General features: G+C 36.4%; 2 protein-coding genes across 2 annotated transcripts; both read left to right on the top strand.

Annotated features, from left to right (window-relative positions):
• Positions 1 to 18,591: 18,591 nt before the first annotated feature.
• Positions 18,592 to 20,025, top strand: LOC126252214 (triadin-like). Its single transcript, XM_049953085.1, has one exon. The coding sequence runs from the start codon at positions 18,592 to 18,594 to the stop codon at positions 20,023 to 20,025; it is 1,434 nt and encodes a 477-aa protein (XP_049809042.1).
• A 4,357-nt stretch (positions 20,026 to 24,382) lies between these two features.
• On the top strand, positions 24,383 to 25,339 carry LOC126252213 (uncharacterized). The gene has a single exon (XM_049953084.1). The coding sequence runs from the start codon at positions 24,383 to 24,385 to the stop codon at positions 25,337 to 25,339; it is 957 nt and encodes a 318-aa protein (XP_049809041.1).

The raw sequence follows: 25,339 nt of genomic DNA, 5'->3' as shown, positions 1-25,339 counted from the left end.
GTTCTCCCTCTTATGCACTTCAATAACTTCAAATTTTTAATTACCTCAAATCTGCCACTTCTCAAAACGCGAATATGGGAAAAAAGCAAATATGGGAAAAAAGCAAATATGGGAAAAAAGCAAATATGGGAAAAAAGCAAATATGGGAAAAAAGCAAATATGGGAAAAAAGCAAATATGGGAAAAAAGCAAATATGGGAAAAAAGCAAATATGGGAAAAAAGCAAATATGGGAAAAACGCAAATATGGGAAAAACGCAAATATGGGAAAAACGCAAATATGGGAAAAACGCAAATATGGGAAAAACGCAAATATGGGAAAAACGCAAATATGGGGAAAACGCAAATATGGGGAAAACGCAAATATGGGAAAAACGCAAATATGGGAAAACGCAAATATGGGAAAAACGCAAGTATGGGAAAAACGCAAGTATGGGAAAAACGCAAATATGGGCAAAACGCAAATATGGGCAAAACGCAAATATGGGAAAAACGCAAATATGGGAAAAACGCAAATATGGGAAAAACGCAAATATGGGAAAAACGCAAATGTGGGAAAAACGCAAATGTGGGAAAAACGCAAATATGGGAAAAACGCAAATATGAGGAAAACGCAAATATGAGGAAAACGCATATATAGGAAAACATATGAAATTTAAAAAACGCATTAGAGGGAAAACGAAAATGTGGTAAAATTGGGGATGCATAAAAGAAGCTAGTATTCCCCACATCTGCAGTTCTCCCTCTTATGCACTTCAATAACTTCAAATTTTTAGTTACCTCAAATCTGCCTCTTCTCAAAACGCGAATATGGGAAAAACGCAAATATGGGAAAAACCTAAATATGGGAAAAACCTAAATATGGGAAAAACCTAAATATGGGAAAAACCTAAATATGGGAAAAACCTAAATATGGGAAAAACCTAAATATGGGAAAAACCTAAATATGGGAAAAACGCAAATATGGGAAAAACGCAAATATGGGAAAAACGCAAATATGGGAAAAACGCAAATATGGGAAAATCGCAAATATGGGAAAAACGCAAATATGGGAAAAACGCAAATATGGGAAAAACGCAAATATGGGAAAAACGCAAATATGGGAAAAACGCAAATATGGGAAAAACGCAAATATGGGAAAAACGCAAATATGGGAAAAACGCAAATATGGGAAAAACGCAAATATGGGAAAAACGCAAATATGGGAAAAACGCAAATATGGGAAAAACGCTAATATGGGAAAAACGCTAATATGGGAAAAACGCTAATATGGGAAAAACGCTAATATGGGAAAAACGCAAATACGGGAAAACATATGAAATTTATAAAACGCATTAGAGGGAAAACGAAAATGTGGTAAAATTGGGGATGCATAAAAAAAGCTAGTATTCCCCACATCTGCAGTTCTCCCTCTTATGCACTTCAATAACTTCAAATTTTTAGTTACCTCAAATCTGCCTCTTCTCAAAATGCTAATATGGGAAAAACGCAAATATGGGAAAAACGCAAATATGGGAAAAACGCAAATATGGGAAAAACGCAAATATGGGAAAAACGCAAATATGGGAAAAACGCAAATATGGGAAAAACGCAAATATGGGAAAAACGCAAATATGGGAAAAACGCAAATATGGGAAAAACGCAAATATGGGAAAAACGCAAATATGGGAAAAACGCAAATATGGGAAAAACGCAAATATGGGAAAAACGCAAATATGGGAAAAACGCAAATATGGGAAAAACGCAAATATGGGAAAAACGCAAATATGGGAAAAACGCAAATATGGGAAAAACGCAAATATGGGAAAATACGCAAATATGGGAAAAACGCAAATATGGGAAAAACGCAAATACGGGAAAACATATGAAATTTATAAAACGCATTAGAGGGAATACGAAAATGTGGTAAAATTGGGGATGCATAAAAAAATCTAGTATTCCCCACATCTGCAGTTCTCCCTCTTATGCACTTCAATAACTTCAAATTTTTAATTACCTCAAATCTGCCTCTTCTCAAAACGCGAATATGGGAAAAAAGCAAATATGGGAAAAAAGCAAATATGGGAAAAAAGCAAATATGGGAAAAAAGCAAATATGGGAAAAACGCAAATATGGGAAAAACGCAAATATGGGAAAAACGCAAATATGGGAAAAACGCAAATATGGGAAAAACGCAAATATGGGAAAAACGCAAATATGGGAAAAACGCAAATATGGGAAAAACGCAAATATGGGAAAAACGCAAATATGGGAAAAACGCAAATATGGGAAAAACGCAAATATGGGAAAAACGCAAATATGGGAAAAACGCAAATATGGGAAAAACGCAAATATGGGAAAAACGCAAATATGGGAAAAACGCAAATATGAGGAAAACGCAAATATGAGGAAAACGCAAATATGAGGAAAACGCATATATAGGAAAACATATGAAATTTAAAAAACGCATTAGAGGGAAAACGAAAATGTGGTAAAATTGGGGATGCATAAAAAAAGCTAGTATTCCCCACATCTGCAGTTCTCCCTCTTATGCACTTCAATAATTTCAAATTTTTAGTTACCTCAAATCTGCCTCTTCTCAAAACGCGAATATGGGAAAAACGCAAATATGGGAAAAACCTAAATATCGGAAAAACCTAAATATGGGAAAAACCTAAATATGGGAAAAACCTAAATATGGGAAAAATGCAAATATGGGAAAAATGCAAATATGGGAAAAACGCAAATATGGGAAAAACGCAAATATGGGAAAAACGCAAATATGGGAAAAACGCAAATATGGGAAAAACGCAAATATGGGAAAAACGCAAATATGGGAAAAACGCAAATATGGGAAAAACGCAAATATGGGAAAAACGCAAATATGGGAAAAACGCAAATATGGGAAAAACGCAAATATGGGAAAAACGCAAATATGGGAAAAACGCAAATATGGGAAAAACGCAAATATGGGAAAAACGAAAATATGGGAAAAACGCAAATATGGGAAAAACGCAAATATGGGAAAAACGAAAATATGGGAAAAACGAAAATATGGGAAAAACGCAAATATGGGAAAAACGCAAATATGGGAAAAACGCAAATATGGGAAAAACGCAAATATAGGAAAAACGCAAATATGGGAAAAACGCAAATGTGGGAAAAACGCAAATATGGGAAAAACGCAAATATGGGAAAAACGCAAATATGGGAAAAACGCAAATATGGGAAAAACGCAAATATGGGAAAAACGCAAATATGGGAAAAACGCAAATACGGGAAAACATATGAAATTTATAAAACGCATTAGAGGGAAAACGAAAATGTGGTAAAATTGGGGAAGCATAAAAAAAGCTAGTATTCCCCACATCTGCAGTTCTCCCTCTTATGCACTTCAATAACTTCAAATTTTTAATTACCTCAAATCTGCCTCTTCTCAAAACGCGAATATGAGAAAAACGCAAATATGGGAAAAACGCAAATATGGGAAAAACGCAAATATGGGAAAAACGCAAATATGGGAAAAACGCAAATATGGGAAAAACGCAAATATGGGAAAAACGCAAATATGGGAAAAACGCAAATATGGGAAAAACGCAAATATGGGAAAAACGAAAATATGGGAAAAACGAAAATATGGGAAAAACGCAAATATGGGAAAAACGCAAATATGGGAAAAACGCAAATATGGGAAAAACGCAAATATGGGAAAAACGCAAATATGGGAAAAACGCAAATATGGGAAAAACGCAAATATGGGAAAAACGCAAATATGGGAAAAACGCAAATATGGGAAAAACGCAAATATGGGAAAAACGCAAATATGGGAAAAACGTAAATATGGGAAAAACGCAAATGTGGGAAAAACGCAAATATGGGAAAAACGCAAATATGGGAAAAACGCAAATATGGGAAAAACGCAAATATGGGAAAAACGCAAATATGGGAAAAACGCAAATATGGGAAAAACGCAAATATGGGAAAAACGCAAATATGGGAAAAACGCAAATACGGGAAAACATATGAAATTTATAAAACGCATTAGAGGGAAAACGAAAATGTGGTAAAATTAGGAATGCATAAAAAAAGCTAGTATTCCCCACATCTGCAGTTCTCCCTCTTATGAACTTCAATAACTTCAAATTTTTAGTTACCTCAAATCTGCCTCTTCTCAAAACGCGAATATGGGAAAAAAGCAAATATGGGAAAAACGCAAATATGGGAAAAACGCAAATATGGGAAAAACGCAAATATGGGAAAAACGCAAATATGGGAAAAACGCAAATATGGGAAAAACGCAAATATGGGAAAAACGCAAATATGGGAAGAACGCAAATATGGGAAAAACGCAAATATGGGAAAAACGCAAATATGGGAAAAACGCAAATATGGGAAAAACGCAAATATGGGAAAAACGCAAATATGGGAAAAACGCAAATATGGGAAAAACGCAAATATGGGAAAAACGCAAATATGGGAAAAACGCAAATATGGGAAAAACGCAAATATGAGGAAAACGCAAATATGAGGAAAACGCATATATAGGAAAACATATGAAATTTAAAAAACGCATTAGAGGGAAAACGAAAATGTGGTAAAATTGGGGATGCATAAAAAAAGCTAGTATTCCCCACATCTGCAGTTCTCCCTCTTATGCACTTCAATAACTTCAAATTTTTAGTTACCTCAAATCTGCCTCTTCTCAAAACGCGAATATGGGAAAAACGCAAATATGGGAAAAACGCAAATATGGGAAAAACCTAAATATGGGAAAAACGCAAATATGGGAAAAACGCAAATATGGGAAAAACGCAAATATGGGAAAAACGCAAATATGGGAAAAACGCAAATATGGGAAAAACGCAAATATGGGAAAAACGCAAATATGGGAAAAACGCAAATATGGGAAAAACGCAAATATGGGAAAAACGCAAATATGGGAAAAACGCAAATATGGGAAAAACGCAAATATGGGAAAAACGCAAATATGGGAAAAACGCAAATATGGGAAAAACGCAAATATGGGAAAAACGCAAATATGGGAAAAACGCAAATATGGGAAAAACGCAAATATGGGAAAAACGCAAATATGGGAAAAACGCAAATATGGGAAAAACGCAAATATGGGAAAAACGCAAATATGGGAAAAACGCAAATATGGGAAAAACGCAAATATGGGAAAAACGCAAATATGGGAAAAACGCAAATATGGGAAAAACGCAAATATGGGAAAAACGCAAATATGGGAAAAACGCAAATACGGGAAAACATATGAAATTTATAAAACGCATTAGAGGGAAAACGAAAATGTGGCAAAATTGGGGATGCATAAAAAAAGCTAGTATTCCCCACATCTGCAGTTCTCCCTCTTATGCACTTCAATAACTTCAAATTTTTAATTACCTCAAATCTGCCTCTTCTCAAAACGCGAATATGAGAAAAACGCAAATATGGGAAAAACGCAAATATGGGAAAAACGCAAATATGGGAAAAACGCAAATATGGGAAGAACGCAAATATGGGAAGAACGCAAATATGGGAAAAACGCAAATATGGGAAAAACGCAAATATGGGAAAAAGCAAATATGAGGAAAAAGCAAATATGAGGAAAAAGCAAATATGAGGAAAAAGCAAATATGAGGAAAAAGCAAATATGAGGAAAAAGCAAATATGAGGAAAAAGCAAATATGAGGAAAAAGCAAATATGAGGAAAACGCATATATGGGAAAACATATGAAATTTATAAAACGCATTAGAGGGAAAACGAAAATGTGGTAAAATTAGGAATGCATAAAAAAAGCTAGTATTCCCCACATCTGCAGTTCTCCCTCTTATGAACTTCAATAACTTCAAATTTTTAGTTACCTCAAATCTGCCTCTTCTCAAAACGCGAATATGGGAAAAAAGCAAATATGGGAAAAAAGCAAATATGGGAAAAAAGCAAATATGGGAAAAAAGCAAATATGGGAAAAAAGCAAATATGGGAAAAAAGCAAATATGGGAAAAACGCAAATATGGGAAAAACGCAAATATGGGAAAAACGCAAATATGGGAAAAACGCAAATATGGGAAAAACGCAAATATGGGAAAAACGCAAATATGGGAAAAACGCAAATATGGGAAAAACGCAAATATGGGAAAAACGCAAATATGGGAAAAACGCAAATATGGGAAAAACGCAAATATGGGAAAAACGCAAATATGGGAAAAACGCAAATATGGGAAAAACGCAAATATGGGAAAAACGCAAATATGGGAAAAACGCAAATATGGGGAAAACGCAAATGAGGAAAACGCATATATGGGAAAACATATGAAATTTATAAAACGCATTAGAGGGAAAACGAAAATGTGGTAAAATTGGGGATGCATAAAGAAAGCTAGTATTCCCCACATCTGCAGTTCTCCCTCTTATGCACTTCAATAACTTCAAATTTTTAGTTACCTCAAATCTGCCTCTTCTCAAAATGCTAATATGGGAAAAACGCAAATATGGGAAAAACGCAAATATGGGAAAAACGCAAATATGGGAAAAACGCAAATATGGGAAAAACGCAAATATGGGAAAAACGCAAATATGGGAAAAACGCAAATATGGGAAAAACGCAAATATGGGAAAAACGCAAATATGGGAAAAACGCAAATATGGGAAAAACGCAAATATGGGAAAAACGCAAATATGGGAAAAACGCAAATATGGGAAAAACGCAAATATGGGAAAAACGCAAATATAGGAAAAACGCAAATACGGGAAAAACGCAAATACGGGAAAAACGCAAATATGGGAAAAACGCAAATATGGGAAAAATGCAAATATGGGAAAAACGCAAATATGGGAAACACGCAAATATGGGAAAAACGCAAATATGGGAAAAACGCAAATATGGGAAAAACGCAAATATGGGAAAAACGCAAATATGGGAAAAACGCAAATATGGGAAAAACGCAAATATGGGAAAAACGCAAATATGGGAAAAACGCAAATATGGGAAAAACGCAAATATGGGAAAAACGCAAATATGGGAAAAACGCAAATATGGGAAAAACGCAAATATGGGAAAAACGCAAATATGGGAAAAACGCAAATATGGGAAAAACGCAAATATGGGAAAAACGCAAATATGGGAAAAACGCAAATATGGGAAAAACGCAAATATGGGAAAAACGCAAATACGGGAAAACATATGAAATTTATAAAACGCATTAGAGGGAAAACGAAAATGTGGTAAAATTGGGGATGCATAAAAAAAGCTAGTATTCCCCACATCTGCAGTTCTCCCTCTTATGCACTTCAATAACTTCAAATTTTTAATTACCTCAAATCTGCCTCTTCTCAAAACGCGAATATGGGAAAAAAGCAAATATGGGAAAAAAGCAAATATGGGAAAAAAGCAAATATGGGAAAAAAGCAAATATGGGAAAAAAGCAAATATGGGAAAAAAGCAAATATGGGAAAAAAGCAAATATGGGAAAAACGCAAATATGGGAAAAACGCAAATATGGGAAAAACGCAAATATGGGAAAAACGCAAATATGGGAAAAACGCAAATATGGGAAAAACGCAAATATGGGAAAAACGCAAATATGGGAAAACGCAAATATGGGAAAAACGCAAATATGGGAAAAACGCAAATATGGGCAAAACGCAAATATGGGCAAAACGCAAATATGGGAAAAACGCAAATATGGGAAAAACGCAAATATGGGAAAAACGCAAATATGGGAAAAACGCAAATGTGGGAAAAACGCAAATGTGGGAAAAACGCAAATATGGGAAAAACGCAAATATGAGGAAAACGCAAATATGAGGAAAACGCATATATAGGAAAACATATGAATTTTAAAAAACGCATTAGAGGGAAAACGAAAATGTGGTAAAATTGGGGATGCATAAAAAAAGCTAGTATTCCCCACATCTGCAGTTCTCCCTCTTATGCACTTCAATAACTTCAAATTTTTAGTTACCTCAAATCTGCCTCTTCTCAAAACGCGAATATGGGAAAAACGCAAATATGGGAAAAACCTAAATATGGGAAAAACCTAAATATGGGAAAAACCTAATTATGGGAAAAACCTAAATATGGGAAAAACGCAAATATGGGAAAAACGCAAATATGGGAAAAACGCAAATATGGGAAAAACGCAAATATGGGAAAAACGCAAATATGGGAAAATCGCAAATATGGGAAAAACGCAAATATGGGAAAAACGCAAATATGGGAAAAACGCAAATATGGGAAAAACGCAAATATGGGAAAAACGCAAATATGGGAAAAACGCAAATATGGGAAAAACGCAAATATGGGAAAAACGCAAATATGGGAAAAACGCAAATATGGGAAAAACGCAAATATGGGAAAAACGCAAATATGGGAGAAACGCTAATATGGGAAAAACGCTAATATGGGAAAAACGCTAATATGGGAAAAACGCTAATATGGGAAAAACGCTAATATGGGAAAAACGCTAATATGGGAAAAACGCAAATATGGGAAAAACGCAAATATGGGAAAAACGCAAATATGGGAAAAACGCAAATATGGGAAAAACGCAAATATGGGAAAAACGCAAATATGGGAAAAACGCAAATATGGGAAAAACGCAAATATGGGAAAAACGCAAATATGGGAAAAACGCAAATATGGGAAAAATGCAAATATGGCAAAAACGCAAATATGGGAAAAACGCAAATATGGGAAAAACGCAAATATGGGAAAAACGCAAATATGGGAAGAACGCAAATATGATGGGAAAAACGCAAATATGGGAAAAACGCAAATATGGGAAAAACGCAAATATGAGGAAAAAGCAAATATGAGGAAAACGCATATATGGGAAAACATATGAAATTTATAAAACGCATTAGAGGGAAAACGAAAATGTGGTAAAATTAGGAATGCATAAAAAAAGCTAGTATTCCCCACATCTGCAGTTCTCCCTCTTATGAACTTCAATAACTTCAAATTTTTAGTTACCTCAAATCTGCCTCTTCTCAAAACGCGAATATGGGAAAAAAGCAAATATGGGAAAAAAGCAAATATGGGAAAAAAGCAAATATGGGAAAAAAGCAAATATGGGAAAAAAGCAAATATGGGAAAAACGCAAATATGGGAAAAACGCAAATATGGGAAAAACGCAAATATGGGAAAAACGCAAATATGGGAAAAACGCAAATATGGGAAAAACGCAAATATGGGAAAAACGCAAATATGGGAAAAACGCAAATATGGGAAAAACGCAAATATGGGAAAAACGCAAATATGGGAAAAACGCAAATATGGGAAAAACGCAAATATGGGAAAAACGCAAATATGGGAAAAACGCAAATATGGGAAAAACGCAAATATGAGGAAAACGCAAATATGAGGAAAACGCATATATAGGAAAACATATGAAATTTAAAAAACGCATTAGAGGGAAAACGAAAATGTGGTAAAATTGGGGGTGCATAAAAAAAGCTAGTATTCCCCACATCTGCAGTTCTCCCTCTTATGCACTTCAGTAACTTCAAATTTTTAGTTACCTCAAATCTGCCTCTTCTCAAAACGCGAATATGGGAAAAACGCAAATATGGGAAAAACGCAAATATGGGAAAAACGCAAATATGGGGAAAACGCAAATATGGGAAAAACGCAAATATGGGAAAAACGCAAATATGGGAAAAACGCAAATATGGGAAAAACGCAAATATGGGAAAAACGCAAATATGGGAAAAACGCAAATATGGGAAAAACGCAAATATGGGAAAAACGCAAATATGGGAAAAACGCAAATATGGGAAAAACGCAAATATGGGAAAAACGCAAATACGGGAAAAACGCAAATACGGGAAAACATATGAAATTTATAAAACGCATTAGAGGGAAAACGAAAATGTGGTAAAATTGGGGATGCATAAAAAAAGCTAGTATTCCCCACATCTGCAGTTCTCCCTCTTATGCACTTCAATAACTTCAAATTTTTAATTACCTCAAATCTGCCTCTTCTCAAAACGCGAATATGAGAAAAACGCAAATATGGGGAAAACGCAAATATGGGGAAAACGCAAATATGGGGAAAACGCAAATATGGGGAAAACGCAAATATGGGGAAAACGCAAATATGGGGAAAACGCAAATATGGGGAAAACGCAAATATGGGGAAAACGCAAATATGGGGAAAACGCAAATATGGGGAAAACGCAAATATGGGGAAAACGCAAATATGGGGAAAACGCAAATATGGGGAAAACGCAAATATGGGGAAAACGCAAATATGGGGAAAACGCAAATATGGGGAAAACGCAAATATGGGGAAAACGCAAATATGGGGAAAACGCAAATATGGGGAAAACGCAAATATGGGGAAAACGCAATTATGGGGAAAACGCAATTATGGGGAAAACGCAATTATGGGGAAAACGCAATTATGGGGAAAACGCAATTATGGGGAAAACGCAATTATGGGGAAAACGCAATTATGGGGAAAACGCAATTATGGGGAAAACGCAATTATGGGGAAAACGCAATTATGGGGAAAACGCAAATATGGGGAAAACGCAAATATGGGGAAAACGCAAATATGGGGAAAACGCAAATATGGGGAAAACGCAAATATGGGGAAAACGCAAATATGGGGAAAACGCAAATATGGGGAAAACGCAAATATGGGGAAAACGCAAATATGGGGAAAACGCAAATATGGGGAAAACGCAAATATGGGGAAAACGCAAATATGGGGAAAACGCAAATATGGGGAAAACGCAAATATGGGGAAAACGCAAATATGGGGAAAACGCAAATATGGGGAAAACGCAAATATGGGGAAAACGCAAATATGGGGAAAACGCAAATATGGGGAAAACGCAAATATGGGGAAAAACGCAAATATGGGGAAAAACGCAAATATGGGGAAAACGCAAATATGGGGAAAACGCAAATATGGGGAAAACGCAAATATGGGAAAAACGCAAATATGGGAAAAACGCAAATATGGGAAAAACGCAAATATGGGAAAAACGCAAATATGGGAAAAACGCAAATATGGGAAAAACGCAAATATGGGAAAAACGCAAATATGGGAAAAACGCAAATATGGGAAAAACGCAAATATGGGAAAAACGCAAATATGGGAAAAACGCAAATATGGGAAAAACGCAAATATGGGAAAAACGCAAATATGGGAAAAACGCAAATATGGGAAAAACGCAAATATGGGAAAAACGCAAATATGGGAAAAACGCAAATATGGGAAAAACGCAAATATGGGAAAAACGCAAATATGGGAAAAACGCAAATATGGGAAAAACGCAAATATGGGAAAAACGCAAATATGGGAAAAACGCAAATATGGAAAAACGCAAATATGAGGAAAAAGCAAATATGAGGAAAACGCATATATGGGAAAACATATGAAATTTATAAAACGCATTAGAGGGAAAACGAAAATGTGGTAAAATTAGGAATGCATAAAAAAAGCTAGTATTCCCCACATCTGCAGTTCTCCCTCTTATGAACTTCAATAACTTCAAATTTTTAGTTACCTCAAATCTGCCTCTTCTCAAAACGCGAATATGGGAAAAACGCAAATATGGGAAAAACGCAAATATGGGAAAAACGCAAATATGGGAAAAACGCAAATATGGGAAAAACGCAAATATGGGAAAAACGCAATTATGGGAAAAACGCAATTATGGGAAAAACGCAATTATGGGAAAAACGCAATTGTGGGAAAAACGCAATTGTGGGAAAAACGCAATTGTGGGAAAAACGCAATTGTGGGAAAAACGCAAATGTGGGAAAAACGCAAATGTGGGAAAAACGCAAATGTGGGAAAAACGCAAATGTGGGAAAAACGCAAATGTGGGAAAAACGCAAATGTGGGAAAAACGCAAATGTGGGAAAAACGCAAATGTGGGAAAAACGCAAATGTGGGAAAAACGCAAATGTGGGAAAAACGCAAATGTGGGAAAAACGCAAATGTGGGAAAAACGCAAATGTGGGAAAAACGCAAATGTGGGAAAAACGCAAATGTGGGAAAAACGCAAATGTGGGAAAAACGCAAATGTGGGAAAAACGCAAATGTGGGAAAAACGCAAATGTGGGAAAAACACAAATGTGGGAAAAACGCAAATGTGGGAAAAACGCAAATGTGGGAAAAACGCAAATGTGGGAAAAACGCAAATGTGGGAAAAACGCAATTGTGGGAAAAACGCAATTGTGGGAAAAACGCAATTGTGGGAAAAACGCAATTGTGGGAAAAACGCAATTGTGGGAAAAACGCAATTGTGGGAAAAACGCAATTGTGGGAAAAACGCAATTGTGGGAAAAACGCAATTGTGGGAAAAACGCAATTGTGGGAAAAACGCAATTGTGGGAAAAACGCAATTGTGGGAAAAACGCAATTGTGGGAAAAACGCAATTGTGGTAAAAACGCAAATATGGGGAAAACGCAAATATGGGGAAAACGCAAATATGGGGAAAACGCAAATATGGGGAAAACGCAAATATGGGGAAAACGCAAATATGGGGAAAACGCAAATATGGGGAAAACGCAAATATGGGGAAAACGCAAATATGGGGAAAACGCAAATATGGGGAAAACGCAAATATGGGGAAAACGCAAATATGGGGAAAACGCAAATATGGGGAAAACGCAAATATGGGGAAAACGCAAATATGGGGAAAACGCAAATATGGGGAAAACGCAAATATGGGGAAAACGCAAATATGGGGAAAACGCAAATATGGGGAAAACGCAAATATGGGGAAAACGCAAATATGGGGAAAACGCAAATATGGGGAAAACGCAAATATGGGGAAAACGCAAATATGGGGAAAACGCAAATATGGGGAAAACGCAAATATGGGGAAAACGCAAATATGGGGAAAACGCAAATATGGGGAAAACGCAAATATGGGGAAAACGCAAATATGGGGAAAACGCAAATATGGGGAAAACGCAAATATGGGGAAAACGCAAATATGGGGAAAACGCAAATATGGGGAAAACGCAAATATGGGGAAAACGCAAATATGGGAAAAACGCAAATATGGGAAAAACGCAAATATGGGAAAAACGCAAATATGGGAAAAACGCAAATATGGGAAAAACGCAAATATGGGAAAAACGCAAATATGGGAAAAACGCAAATATGGGAAAAACGCAAATATGGGAAAAACGCAAATATGGGAAAAACGCAAATATGGGAAAAACGCAAATATGGGAAAAACGCAAATATGGGAAAAACGCAAATATGGGAAAAACGCAAATATGGGAAAAACGCAAATATGGGAAAAACGCAAATATGGGAAAAACGCAAATATGGGAAAAACGCAAATATGGGAAAAACGCAAATATGGGAAGAACGCAAATATGGGAAGAACGCAAATATGGGAAGAACGCAAATATGGGAAGAACGCAAATATGGGAAGAACGCAAATATGGGAAGAACGCAAATATGGGACAAAGGCAAATATGGGACAAAGGCAAATATGGGACAAACGCAAATATGGGACAAACGCAAATATGGGAAAAACGCAAATATGGGAAAAACGCAAATATGGGAAAACCGCAAATATGGGATAAACGCAAATATGGGATAAACGCAAATATGGGATAAACGCAAATATGGGATAAACGCAAATATGGGAAAAACGCAAATGTGGGAAAAACGCAAATGTGGGAAAAACGCAAATGTGGGAAAAACGCAAATGTGGGAAAAACGCAAATGTGGGAAAAACGCAAATGTGGGAAAAACGCAAATGTGGGAAAAACGCAAATGTGGGAAAAACGCAAATGTGGGAAAAACGCAAATGTGGGAAAAACGCAAATGTGGGAAAAACGCAAATGTGGGAAAAACGCAAATGTGGGAAAAACGCAAATGTGGGAAAAACGCAAATGTGGGAAAAACGCAAATGTGGGAAAAACGCAAATGTGGGAAAAACGCAAATGTGGGAAAAACGCAAATGTGGGAAAAACGCAAATGTGGGAAAAACGCAAATGTGGGAAAAACGCAAATATGGGAAAAACGCAAATATGGGAAAAACGCAAATATGGGGAAAACGCAAATATGGGGAAAACGCAAATATGGGGAAAACGCAAATATGGGGAAAACGCAAATATGGGGAAAACGCAAATATGGGGAAAACGCAAATATGGGGAAAACGCAAATATGGGGAAAACGCAAATATGGGGAAAACGCAAATATGGGGAAAACGCAAATATGGGGAAAACGCAAATATGGGGAAAACGCAAATATGGGGAAAACGCAAGTATGGGGAAAACGCAAATATGGGGAAAACGCAAATATGGGGAAAACGCAAATATGGGGAAAACGCAAATATGGGGAAAACGCAAATATGGGGAAAAACGCAAATATGGGAAAAACGCAAATATGGGAAAAACGCAAATATGGGAAAAACGCAAATATGGGAAAAACGCAAATATGGGAAAAACGCAAATATGGGAAAAACGCAAATATGGGAAAAACGCAAATATGGGAAAAACCCAAATATGGGAAAAACCCAAATATGGGAAAAACCCAAATATGGGAAAAACGCAAATATGGGAAAAACGCAAATATGGGAAAAACGCAAATATGGGAAAAACGCAAATATGGGAAAAACGCAAATATGGGAAAAACGCAAATATGGGAAAAACGCAAATATGGGAAAAACGCAAATGTGGGAAAAACGCAAATGTGGGAAAAACGCAAATGTGGGAAAAACGCAAATGTGGGAAAAACGCAAATGTGGGAAAAACGCAAATGTGGGAAAAACGCAAATGTGGGAAAAACGCAAATGTGGGAAAAACGCAAATATGGGAAAAACGCAAATATGGGAAAAACGCAAATATGGGAAAAACGCAAATATGGGAAAAACGCAAATATGGGATAAACGCAAATATGGTAAAAACGCAAATATGGGGAAAACGCAAATATGGGGAAAACGCAAATATGGGGAAAACGCAAATATGGGGAAAACGCAAATATGGGGAAAACGCAAATATGGGGAAAACGCAAATATGGGGAAAACGCAAATATGGGGAAAACGCAAATATGGGGAAAACGCAAATATGGGGAAAACGCAAATATGGGGAAAACGCAAATATGGGGAAAACGCAAATATGGGGAAAACGCAAATATGGGGAAAACGCAAATATGGGGAAAACGCAAATATGGGGAAAACGCAAATGTGGGGAAAACGCAAATGTGGGGAAAACGCAAATATGGGGAAAACGCAAATATGGGAAAAACGCAAATATGGGAAAAACGCAAATATGGGAAAAACGCAAATATGGGAAAAACGCAAATATGGGAAAAACGCAAATATGGGACAAACGCAAATATGGGAAAAACGCAAATATGGGAAAAACGCAAATATGGGAAAAACGCAAATATGGGAAAAACGCAAATATGGGAAAAACGCAAATATGGGAAAAACGCAAATATGGGAAAAAGGCAAATATGGGAAAAAGGCAAATATGGAAAAAAGGTAAATATGGGAAAAACGCAAATATGAGGAAAACGCATATATGGGAAAACATATGAAATTTATAAAACGCATTAGATGGAAAACGAAAATGTGGTAAAATTGGGGATGCATAAAAAAAGCTAGTATTCCCCACATCTGCAGTTCTCCCTCTTATGCACTTCAATAACTTCAAATTTTTAATTACCTCAAATCTGCCTCTTCTCAAAAAGCGAATATGGGAAAAACGCAAATATGGGAAAAACGCAAATATGGGAAAAACGCAAATATGGGAAAAACGCAAATATGGGAAAAACGCAAATATGGGAAAAACGCAAATATGGGAAAAACGCAAATATGGGAAAAACGCAAATATGGGAAAAACGCAAATATGGGAAAAACGCAAATATGGGAAAAACGCAAATATGGGAAAAACGCAAATATGGGAAAAACGCAAATATGGGAAAAACGCAAATATGGGAAAAACGCAAATATGGGAAAAACGCAAATACGGGAAAAACGCAAATATGGGAAAAACGCAAATATGGGAAAAACGCAAATATGGGAAAAACGCGATTATGGGAAAAACGCGATTATGGGAAAAACGCGATTATGGGAAAAACGCAAATACGGGAAAAACGCAAATACGGGAAAAACGCAAATACGGGAAAAACGCAAATATGGGAAAAACGCAAATACGGGAAAAACGCAAATATGGGAAAAACGCAAATATGGGAAAAACGCAAATATGGGAAAAACGCAAATATGGGAAAAACGCAAATATGGGAAAAACGCAAATATGGGAAAAACGCAATTATGGGAAAAACGCAATTATGGGAAAAACGCAAATATGGGAAAAACGCAATTATGGGAAAAACGCAATTATGGGAAAAACGCAAATATGGGAAAAACGCAAATATGAGGAAAACGCATATATGGGAATACATATGAAATTTATAAAACGCATTAGAGGGAAAACGAAAATGTGGTAAAATTGAGGATGCATAAAAAAGCTAGTATTCCCCACATCTGCAGTTCTCCCTCTTATGCACTTCAATAACTTCAAATTTTTAGTTACCTCAAATCTGCCTCTTCTCAAAACGCGAATATGGGAAAAACGCGAATATGGGAAAAACGCAAATATGGGAAAAACGCAAATATGGGAAAAACGCAAATATGGGAAAAACGCAAATATGGGAAAAACGCAAATATGGGAAAAACGCAAATATGGGAAAAACGCAAATATGGGAAAAACGCAAATATGGGAAAAACGCAAATATGGGAAAAACGCAAATATGGGAAAAACGCAAATATGGGAAAAACGCAAATATGGGAAAAACGCAAATATGGGAAAAACGCAAATATGGGAAAAACGCAAATATGGGAAAAACGCAAATATGGGAAAAACGCAAATATGGGAAAAACGCAAATATGGGAAAAACGCAAATATGGGAAAAACGCAAATATGGGAAAAACGCAAATATGGGAAAAACGCAAATATGGGAAAAACTCAAATATGGGAAAAACGCAAATATGGGAAAAACGCAAATATGGGAAAAACGCAAATATGGGAGAAACGCAAATATGGGATAAACGCAAATATGGGAAAAACGCAAATATGGGAAAAACGCAAATATGGGAAAAACGCAAATATGGGAAAAACGCAAATATGGGACAAACGCAAATATGGGACAAACGCAAATATGGGACAAACGCAAATATGGGACAAACGCAAATATGGGACAAACGCAAATATGGGACAAACGCAAATATGGGAAAAACGCAAATATGGGAAAAACGCAAATATGGGAAAAACGCAAATATGGGAAAAACGCAAATATGGGAAAAACGCAAATATGGGAAAAACGCAAATATGGGAAAAACGCAAATCTGGGAAAAACGCAAATATGGGAAAAACGCAAATATGGGAAAAACGCAAATATGAGGATAATGCATATATGGGAAAACATATGAAATTTATAGCAAATATGGGAAAAACGCAAATATGGGAAAAACGCAAATATGGGAAAAACGCAAATATGGGAAAAACGCAAATATGGGAAAAACGCAAATATGGGAAAAACGCAAATATGGGAAAAACGCAAATATGGGAAAAACGCAAATATGGGAAAAACGCAAATATGGGAAAAACGCAAATATGGGAAAAACGCAAATATGAGGAAAACGCAAATATGAGGAAAACGCATATATGGGAAAACATATGAAATTTACAAACGCATTAGAGGGTAAACGAAAATGTGGTAAAATTGGGGATGCATAAAAAAAGCTAGTATTCCCCACATCTGCAGTTCTCCCTCTTATGAACTTCAATAACTTCAAATTTTTTACCTCAAATCTGCCTCTTCTCAAAACGCGAATATGGGAAAAACGCAAATATGGGAAAAACGCAAATATGGGAAAAACGCAAATATGGGAAAAACGCAAATATGGGAAAAACGCAAATATGGGAAAAACGCAAATATGGGAAAAACGCAAATATGGGAAAAACGCAAATATGGGAAAAACGCAAATATGGGAAAAACGCAAATATGGGAAAAACGCAAATATGGGAAAAACGCAAATATGGGAAAAACGCAAATATGGGAAAAACGCAAATATGGGAAAAACGCAAATATGGGAAAAACGCAAATATGGGAAAAACGCAAATATGGGAAAAACGCAAATATGGGAAAAACGCAAATATGGGAAAAACGCAAATATGGGAAAAACGCAAATATGGGAAAAACGCAAATATGGGAAAAACGCAAATATGGGAAAAACGCAAATATGGGAAAAACGCAAATATGGGAAAAACGCAAATATGGGAAAAACGCAAATATGGGAAAAACGCAAATATGGGAAAAACGCAAATATGGGAAAAACGCAAATATGGGAAAAACGCAAATATGGGAAAAACGCAAATATGGGAAAAACGCAAATATGGGAAAAACGCAAATATGAGGAAAACGCATATATGGGAAAACATATGAAATCTATAAAACGCATTAGCGGGAAAACGAAAATGTGGTAAAATTGGGGATGCATAAAAAAAGCTAGTATTCCCCACATCTGCAGTTCTCCCTCTTATGTACTTCAATAACTTCAAATTTTTAGTTACCTCAAATCTGCCTCTTCTCAAAACGCGAATATGGGAAAAACGCAAATATGGGAAAAACGCCAAAATGGGAACAACGCCAAAATGGGAACAACGCCAAAATGGGAACAACGCCAAAATGGGAACAACGCCAAAATGGGAACAACGCCAAAATGGGAACAACGCCAAAATGGGAAAAACGCCAAAATGGGAAAAACGCCAAAATGGGAAAAACGCCAAAATGGGAAAAACGCCAAAATGGGAAAAACGCCAAAATGGGAAAAACGCCAAAATGGGAAAAACGCCAAAATGGGAAAAACGCCAAAATGGGAAAAACGCCAAAATGGGAAAAACGCCAAAATGGGAAAAACGCCAAAATGGGAAAAACGCCAAAATGGGAAAAACGCCAAAATGGGAAAAACGCCAAAATGGGAAAAACGCCAAAATGGGAAAAACGCCAAAATGGGAAAAACGCCAAAATGGGAAAAACGCCAAAATGGGAAAAACGCCAAAATGGGAAAAACGCAAAAATGGGAAAAACGCCAAAATGGGAAAAACGCAAAAATGGGAAAAACGCAAAAATGGGAAAAACGCAAAAATGGGAAAAACGCAAAAATGGGAAAAACGCAAAAATGGGAAAAACGCAAAAATGGGAAAAACGCAAAAATGGGAAAAACGCAAAAATGGGAAAAACGCAAAAATGGGAAAAACGCAAAAATGGGAAAAACGCAAAAATGGGAAAAACGCAAAAATGGGAAAAACGCAAAAATGGGAAAAACGCAAAAATGGGAAAAACGCAAAAATGGGAAAAACGCAAAAATGGGAAAAACGCAAATATGGGAAAAACGCAAATATGGGAAAAACGCAAATATGGGAAAAACGCAAATATGGGAAAAACGCAAATATGGGAAAAACGCAAATATGGGAAAAACGCAAATATGGGAAAAACGCAAATATGGGAAAAACGCAAATATGGGAAAAACGCAAATATGGGAAAAACGCAAATATGGGAAAAACGCAAATATGGGAAAAACGCAAATATGGGAAAAACGCAAATATGGGAAAAACGCAAAAGTGGGAAAAACGCAAAAGTGGGAAAAACGCAAAAGTGGGAAAAACGCAAAAGTGGGAAAAACGCAAAAGTGGGAAAAACGCAAATATGGGAAAAACGCAAATATGGGAAAAACGCAAATATGGGAAAAACGCAAATATGGGAAAAACGCAAATATGGGAAAAACGCAAATATGGGAAAAACGCAAATATGGGAAAAACGCAAATATGGGAAAAACGCAAATATGGGAAAAACGCAAATATGGGAAAAACGCAAATATGGGAAAAACGCAAATATGGGAAAAACGCAAATATGGGAAAAACGCAAATATGGGAAAAACGCAAATATGGGAAAAACGCAAATATGGGAAAAACGCAAATATGAGGAAAACGCATATATGGGAAAACATATGAAATCTATAAAACGCATTAGCGGGAAAACGAAAATGTGGTAAAATTGGGGATGCATAAAAAAAGCTAGTATTCCCCACATCTGCAGTTCTCCCTCTTATGTACTTCAATAACTTCAAATTTTTAGTTACCTCAAATCTGCCTCTTCTCAAAACGCAAATATGGGAAAAACGCAAATATGGGAAAAACGCAAATATGGGAACAACGCCAAAATGGGAAAAACGCCAAAATGGGAAAAACGCCAAAATGGGAAAAACGCCAAAATGGGAAAAACGCCAAAATGGGGAAAACGCCAAAATGGGAAAAACGCCAAAATGGGAAAAACGCCAAAATGGGAAAAACGCCAAAATGGGAAAAACGCCAAAATGGGAAAAACGCCAAAATGGGAAAAACGCCAAAATGGGAAAAACGCCAAAATGGGAAAAACGCCAAAATGGGAAAAACGCCAAAATGGGAAAAACGCCAAAATGGGAAAAACGCCAAAATGGGAAAAACGCAAAAATGGGAAAAACGCAAAAATGGGAAAAACGCAAAAATGGGAAAAACGCAAAAATGGGAAAAACGCAAAAATGGGAAAAACGCAAAAATGGGAAAAACGCAAAAATGGGAAAAACGCAAAAATGGGAAAAACGCAAAAATGGGAAAAACGCAAAAATGGGAAAAACGCAAAAATGGGAAAAACGCAAAAATGGGAAAAACGCAAAAATGGGAAAAACGCAAAAATGGGAAAAACGCAAAAATGGGAAAAACGCAAATATGGGAAAAACGCAAATATGGGAAAAACGCAAATATGGGAAAAACGCAAATATGGGAAAAACGCAAATATGGGAAAAACGCAAATATGGGAAAAACGCAAATATGGGAAAAACGCAAATATGGGAAAAACGCAAATATGGGAAAAACGCAAATATGGGAAAAACGCAAATATGGGAAAAACGCAAATATGGGAAAAACGCAAATATGGGAAAAACGCAAATATGGGAAAAACGCAAATATGGGAAAAACGCAAATATGGGAAAAACGCAAATGTGGGAAAAACGCAAATGTGGGAAAAACGCAAAAGTGGGAAAAACGCAAAAGTGGGAAAAACGCAAAAGTGGGAAAAACGCAAAAGTGGGAAAAACGCAAAAGTGGGAAAAACGCAAAAGTGGGAAAAACGCAAAAGTGGGAAAAACGCAAAAGTGGGAAAAACGCAAAAGTGGGAAAAAGGCAAAAGTGGGAAAAAGGCAAAAGTGGGAAAAAGGCAAAAGTGGGAAAAACGCAAAAGTGGGAAAAACGCAAAAGTGGGAAAAACGCAAATATGGGAAAAACGCAAATATGGGAAAAACGCAAATATGGGAAAAACGCAAATATGGGAAAAACGCAAATATGGGAAAAACGCAAATATGGGAAAAACGCAAATATGGGAAAAACGCAAATATGGGAAAAACGCAAATATGGGAAAAACGCAAATATGGGAAAAACGCAAATATGGGAAAAACGCAAATATGGGAAAAACGCAAATATGGGAAAAACGCAAATATGGGAAAAACGCAAATATGGGAAAAACGCAAATATGGGAAAAACGCAAATATGGGAAAAACGCAAATATGGGAAAAACGCAAATATGGGAAAAACGCAAATATGGGAAAAACGCAAATATGGGAAAAACGCAAATATGGGAAAAACGCAAATATGGGAAAAACGCAAATATGGGAAAAACGCAAATATGGGAAAAACGCAAATATGGGGAAAACGCAAATATGGGGAAACGCAAATATGGGAAAAACGCAAATATGGGAAAAACGCAAATATGGGAAAAACGCAAATATGGGAAAAACGCAAATATGAGGAAAACGCATATATGGGAAAACATATGAAATTTATAAAACGCATTAGCGGGAAAACGAAAAGGTGGTAAAATTGGGGATGCATAAAAAAAGCTAGTATTCCCCACATCTGCAGTTCTCCCTCTTATGCACTTCAATAACTTCAAATTTTTAGTTACCTCAAATCTGCCTCTTCTCAAAACGCAAATATGGGAAAAACGCAATTAAATATGGGAAAAACGCAAATATGGGAAAAACGCAAATATGGGAAAAACGCAAATATGGGAAAAACGCAAATATGGGAAAAACGCAAATATGGGAAAAACGCAAATATGGGAACAACGCAAATATGGGAACAACGCAAATATGGGAACAACGCAAATATGGGAACAACGCAAATATGGGAACAACGCAAATATGGGAACAACGCAAATATGGGAACAACGCAAATATGGGAACAACGCAAATATGGGAACAACGCAAATATGGGAACAACGCAAATATGGGAACAACGCAAATATGGGAAAAACGCAAATATGGGAAAAACGCAAATATGGGAAAAACGCAAATATGGGAAAAACGCAAATATGGGAAAAACGCAAATATGGGAAAAACGCAATTATGGGAAAAACGCAATTATGGGAAAAACGCAATTATGGGAAAAACGCAATTATGGGAAAAACGCAATTATGGGAAAAACGCAATTATGGGAAAAACGCAATTATGGGAAAAACGCAATTATGGGAAAAACGCAATTATGGGAAAAACGCAATTATGGGAAAAACGCAATTATGGGAAAAACGCAATTATGGGAAAAACGCAATTATGGGAAAAACGCAATTATGGGAAAAACGCAATTATGGGAAAAACGCAATTATGGGAAAAACGCAACTATGGGAAAAACGCAACTATGGGAAAAACGCAACTATGGGAAAATCGCAACTATGGGAAAATCGCAACTATGGGAAAAACGCAACTATGGGAAAAACGCAACTATGGGAAAAACGCAACTATGGGAAAAACGCAACTATGGGAAAAACGCAACTATGGGAAAAACGCAACTATGGGAAAAACGCAACTATGGGAAAAACGCAAATATGGGAAAAGCGCAAATATGGGAAAAGCGCAAATATGGGAAAAGCGCAAATATGGGAAAAGCGCAAATATGGGAAAAGCGCAAATATGGGAAAAGCGCAAATATGGGAAAAGCGCAAATATGGGAAAAGCGCAAATATGGGAAAAGCGCAAATATGGGAAAAACGCAAATATGGGAAAAGCGCAAATATGGGAAAAGCGCAAATATGGGAAAAGTGCAAATATGGGAAAAGCGCAAATATGGGAAAAGCGCAAATATGGGAAAAGCGCAAATATGGGAAAAGCGCAAATATGGGAAAAGCGCAAATATGGGAAAAGCGCAAATATGGGAAAAGCGCAAATATGGGAAAAGCGCAAATATGGGAAAAGCGCAAATATGAGGAAAAGCGCAAATATGAGGAAAAGCGCAAATATGAGGAAAAGCGCAAATATGAGGAAAACGCATATATGAGGAAAACGCATATATGAGGAAAACGCATATATGAGGAAAACGCATATATGAGGAAAACGCATATATGAGGAAAACGCATATATGAGGAAAACGCATATATGAGGAAAACGCATATATGAGGAAAACGCATATATGAGGAAAACGCATATATGAGGAAAACGCATATATGAGGAAAACGCATATATGAGGAAAACGCATATATGAGGAAAACGCATATATGAGGAAAACGCATATATGAGGAAAACGCATATATGAGGAAAACGCATATATGAGGAAAACGCATATATGAGGAAAACGCATATATGAGGAAAACGCATATATGAGGAAAACGCATATATGAGGAAAAGGCATATATGAGGAAAAGGCATATATGAGGTAAATGCATATATGAGGTAAATGCATATATGAGGAACACGCATATATGAGGAAAACGCATATATGAGGAAAACGCATATATGAGGAAAACGAATATATGAGGAAAAACGCATATATGAGGAAAAACGCATATATAAGGAAAAACGCAAATATGGGAAAAACGCAAATATGGGAAAAACGCAAATATGGGAAAAACACAAATATGGGAAAAACGCAAATATGGGAAAAACGCAAATATGGGAAAAACGCAAATATGGGAAAAACGCAAATATGGGAAAAACGCAAATATGGGAAAAACGCAAATATGGGAAAAACGCAAATATGGGAAAAACGCAAATATGGGAAAAACGCAAATATGGGAAAAACGCAAATATGGGAAAAACGCAAATATGGGAAAAAACGCAAATATGGGAAAAACGCAAATATGGGAAAAACGCAAATATGGGAAAAACGCAAATATGAGGAAAACGCATATATGGGAAAACATATGAAATTTATAAAACGCATTAGAGGGAAAACGAAAATGTGGTAAAGTTGGGGATGCATAAAAAAAGCTAGTATTCCCCACATGTGCAGTTCTCCCTCTTATGCACTTCAATAACTTCAAATTTTAATTTTTAGTTACCTCAAATCTGCCTCTTCTCAAAACGGGAATATGGGAAAAACGCAAATATGGGAAAAACGCAATTATGGGAAAAACGCAAATATGGGAAAAACGCAAATATGGGAAAAACGCAAATATGGGAAAAACGCAAATATGGGAAAAACGCAAATATGGGAAAAACGCAAATGTGGGAAAAACGCAAATGTGGGAAAAACGCAAAAGTGGGAAAAACGCAAAAGTGGGAAAAACGCAAAAGTGGGAAAAACGCAAAAGTGGGAAAAACGCAAAAGTGGGAAAAACGCAAAAGTGGGAAAAACGCAAAAGTGGGAAAAACGCAAAAGTGGGAAAAACGCAAAAGTGGGAAAAAGGCAAAAGTGGGAAAAAGGCAAAAGTGGGAAAAAGGCAAAAGTGGGAAAAACGCAAAAGTGGGAAAAACGCAAAAGTGGGAAAAACGCAAAAGTGGGAAAAACGCAAATATGGGAAAAACGCAAATATGGGAAAAACGCAAATATGGGAAAAACGCAAATATGGGAAAAACGCAAATATGGGAAAAACGCAAATATGGGAAAAACGCAAATATGGGAAAAACGCAAATATGGGAAAAACGCAAATATGGGAAAAACGCAAATATGGGAAAAACGCAAATATGGGAAAAACGCAAATATGGGAAAAACGCAAATATGGGAAAAACGCAAATATGGGAAAAACGCAAATATGGGAAAAACGCAAATATGGGAAAAACGCAAATATGGGAAAAACGCAAATATGGGAAAAACGCAAATATGGGAAAAACGCAAATATGGGAAAAACGCAAATATGGGAAAAACGCAAATATGGGAAAAACGCAAATATGGGGAAAACGCAAATATGGGGAAACGCAAATATGGGAAAAACGCAAATATGGGAAAAACGCAAATATGGGAAAAACGCAAATATGGGAAAAACGCAAATATGAGGAAAACGCATATATGGGAAAACATATGAAATTTATAAAACGCATTAGCGGGAAAACGAAAAGGTGGTAA

The sequence above is a fragment of the Schistocerca nitens genome, chromosome 4, assembly GCF_023898315.1.
Source record: "Schistocerca nitens isolate TAMUIC-IGC-003100 chromosome 4, iqSchNite1.1, whole genome shotgun sequence".
Classification (NCBI taxonomy): domain Eukaryota; kingdom Metazoa; phylum Arthropoda; class Insecta; order Orthoptera; family Acrididae; genus Schistocerca; species Schistocerca nitens.
This window is presented reverse-complemented; position numbering and strand designations above follow the sequence as displayed.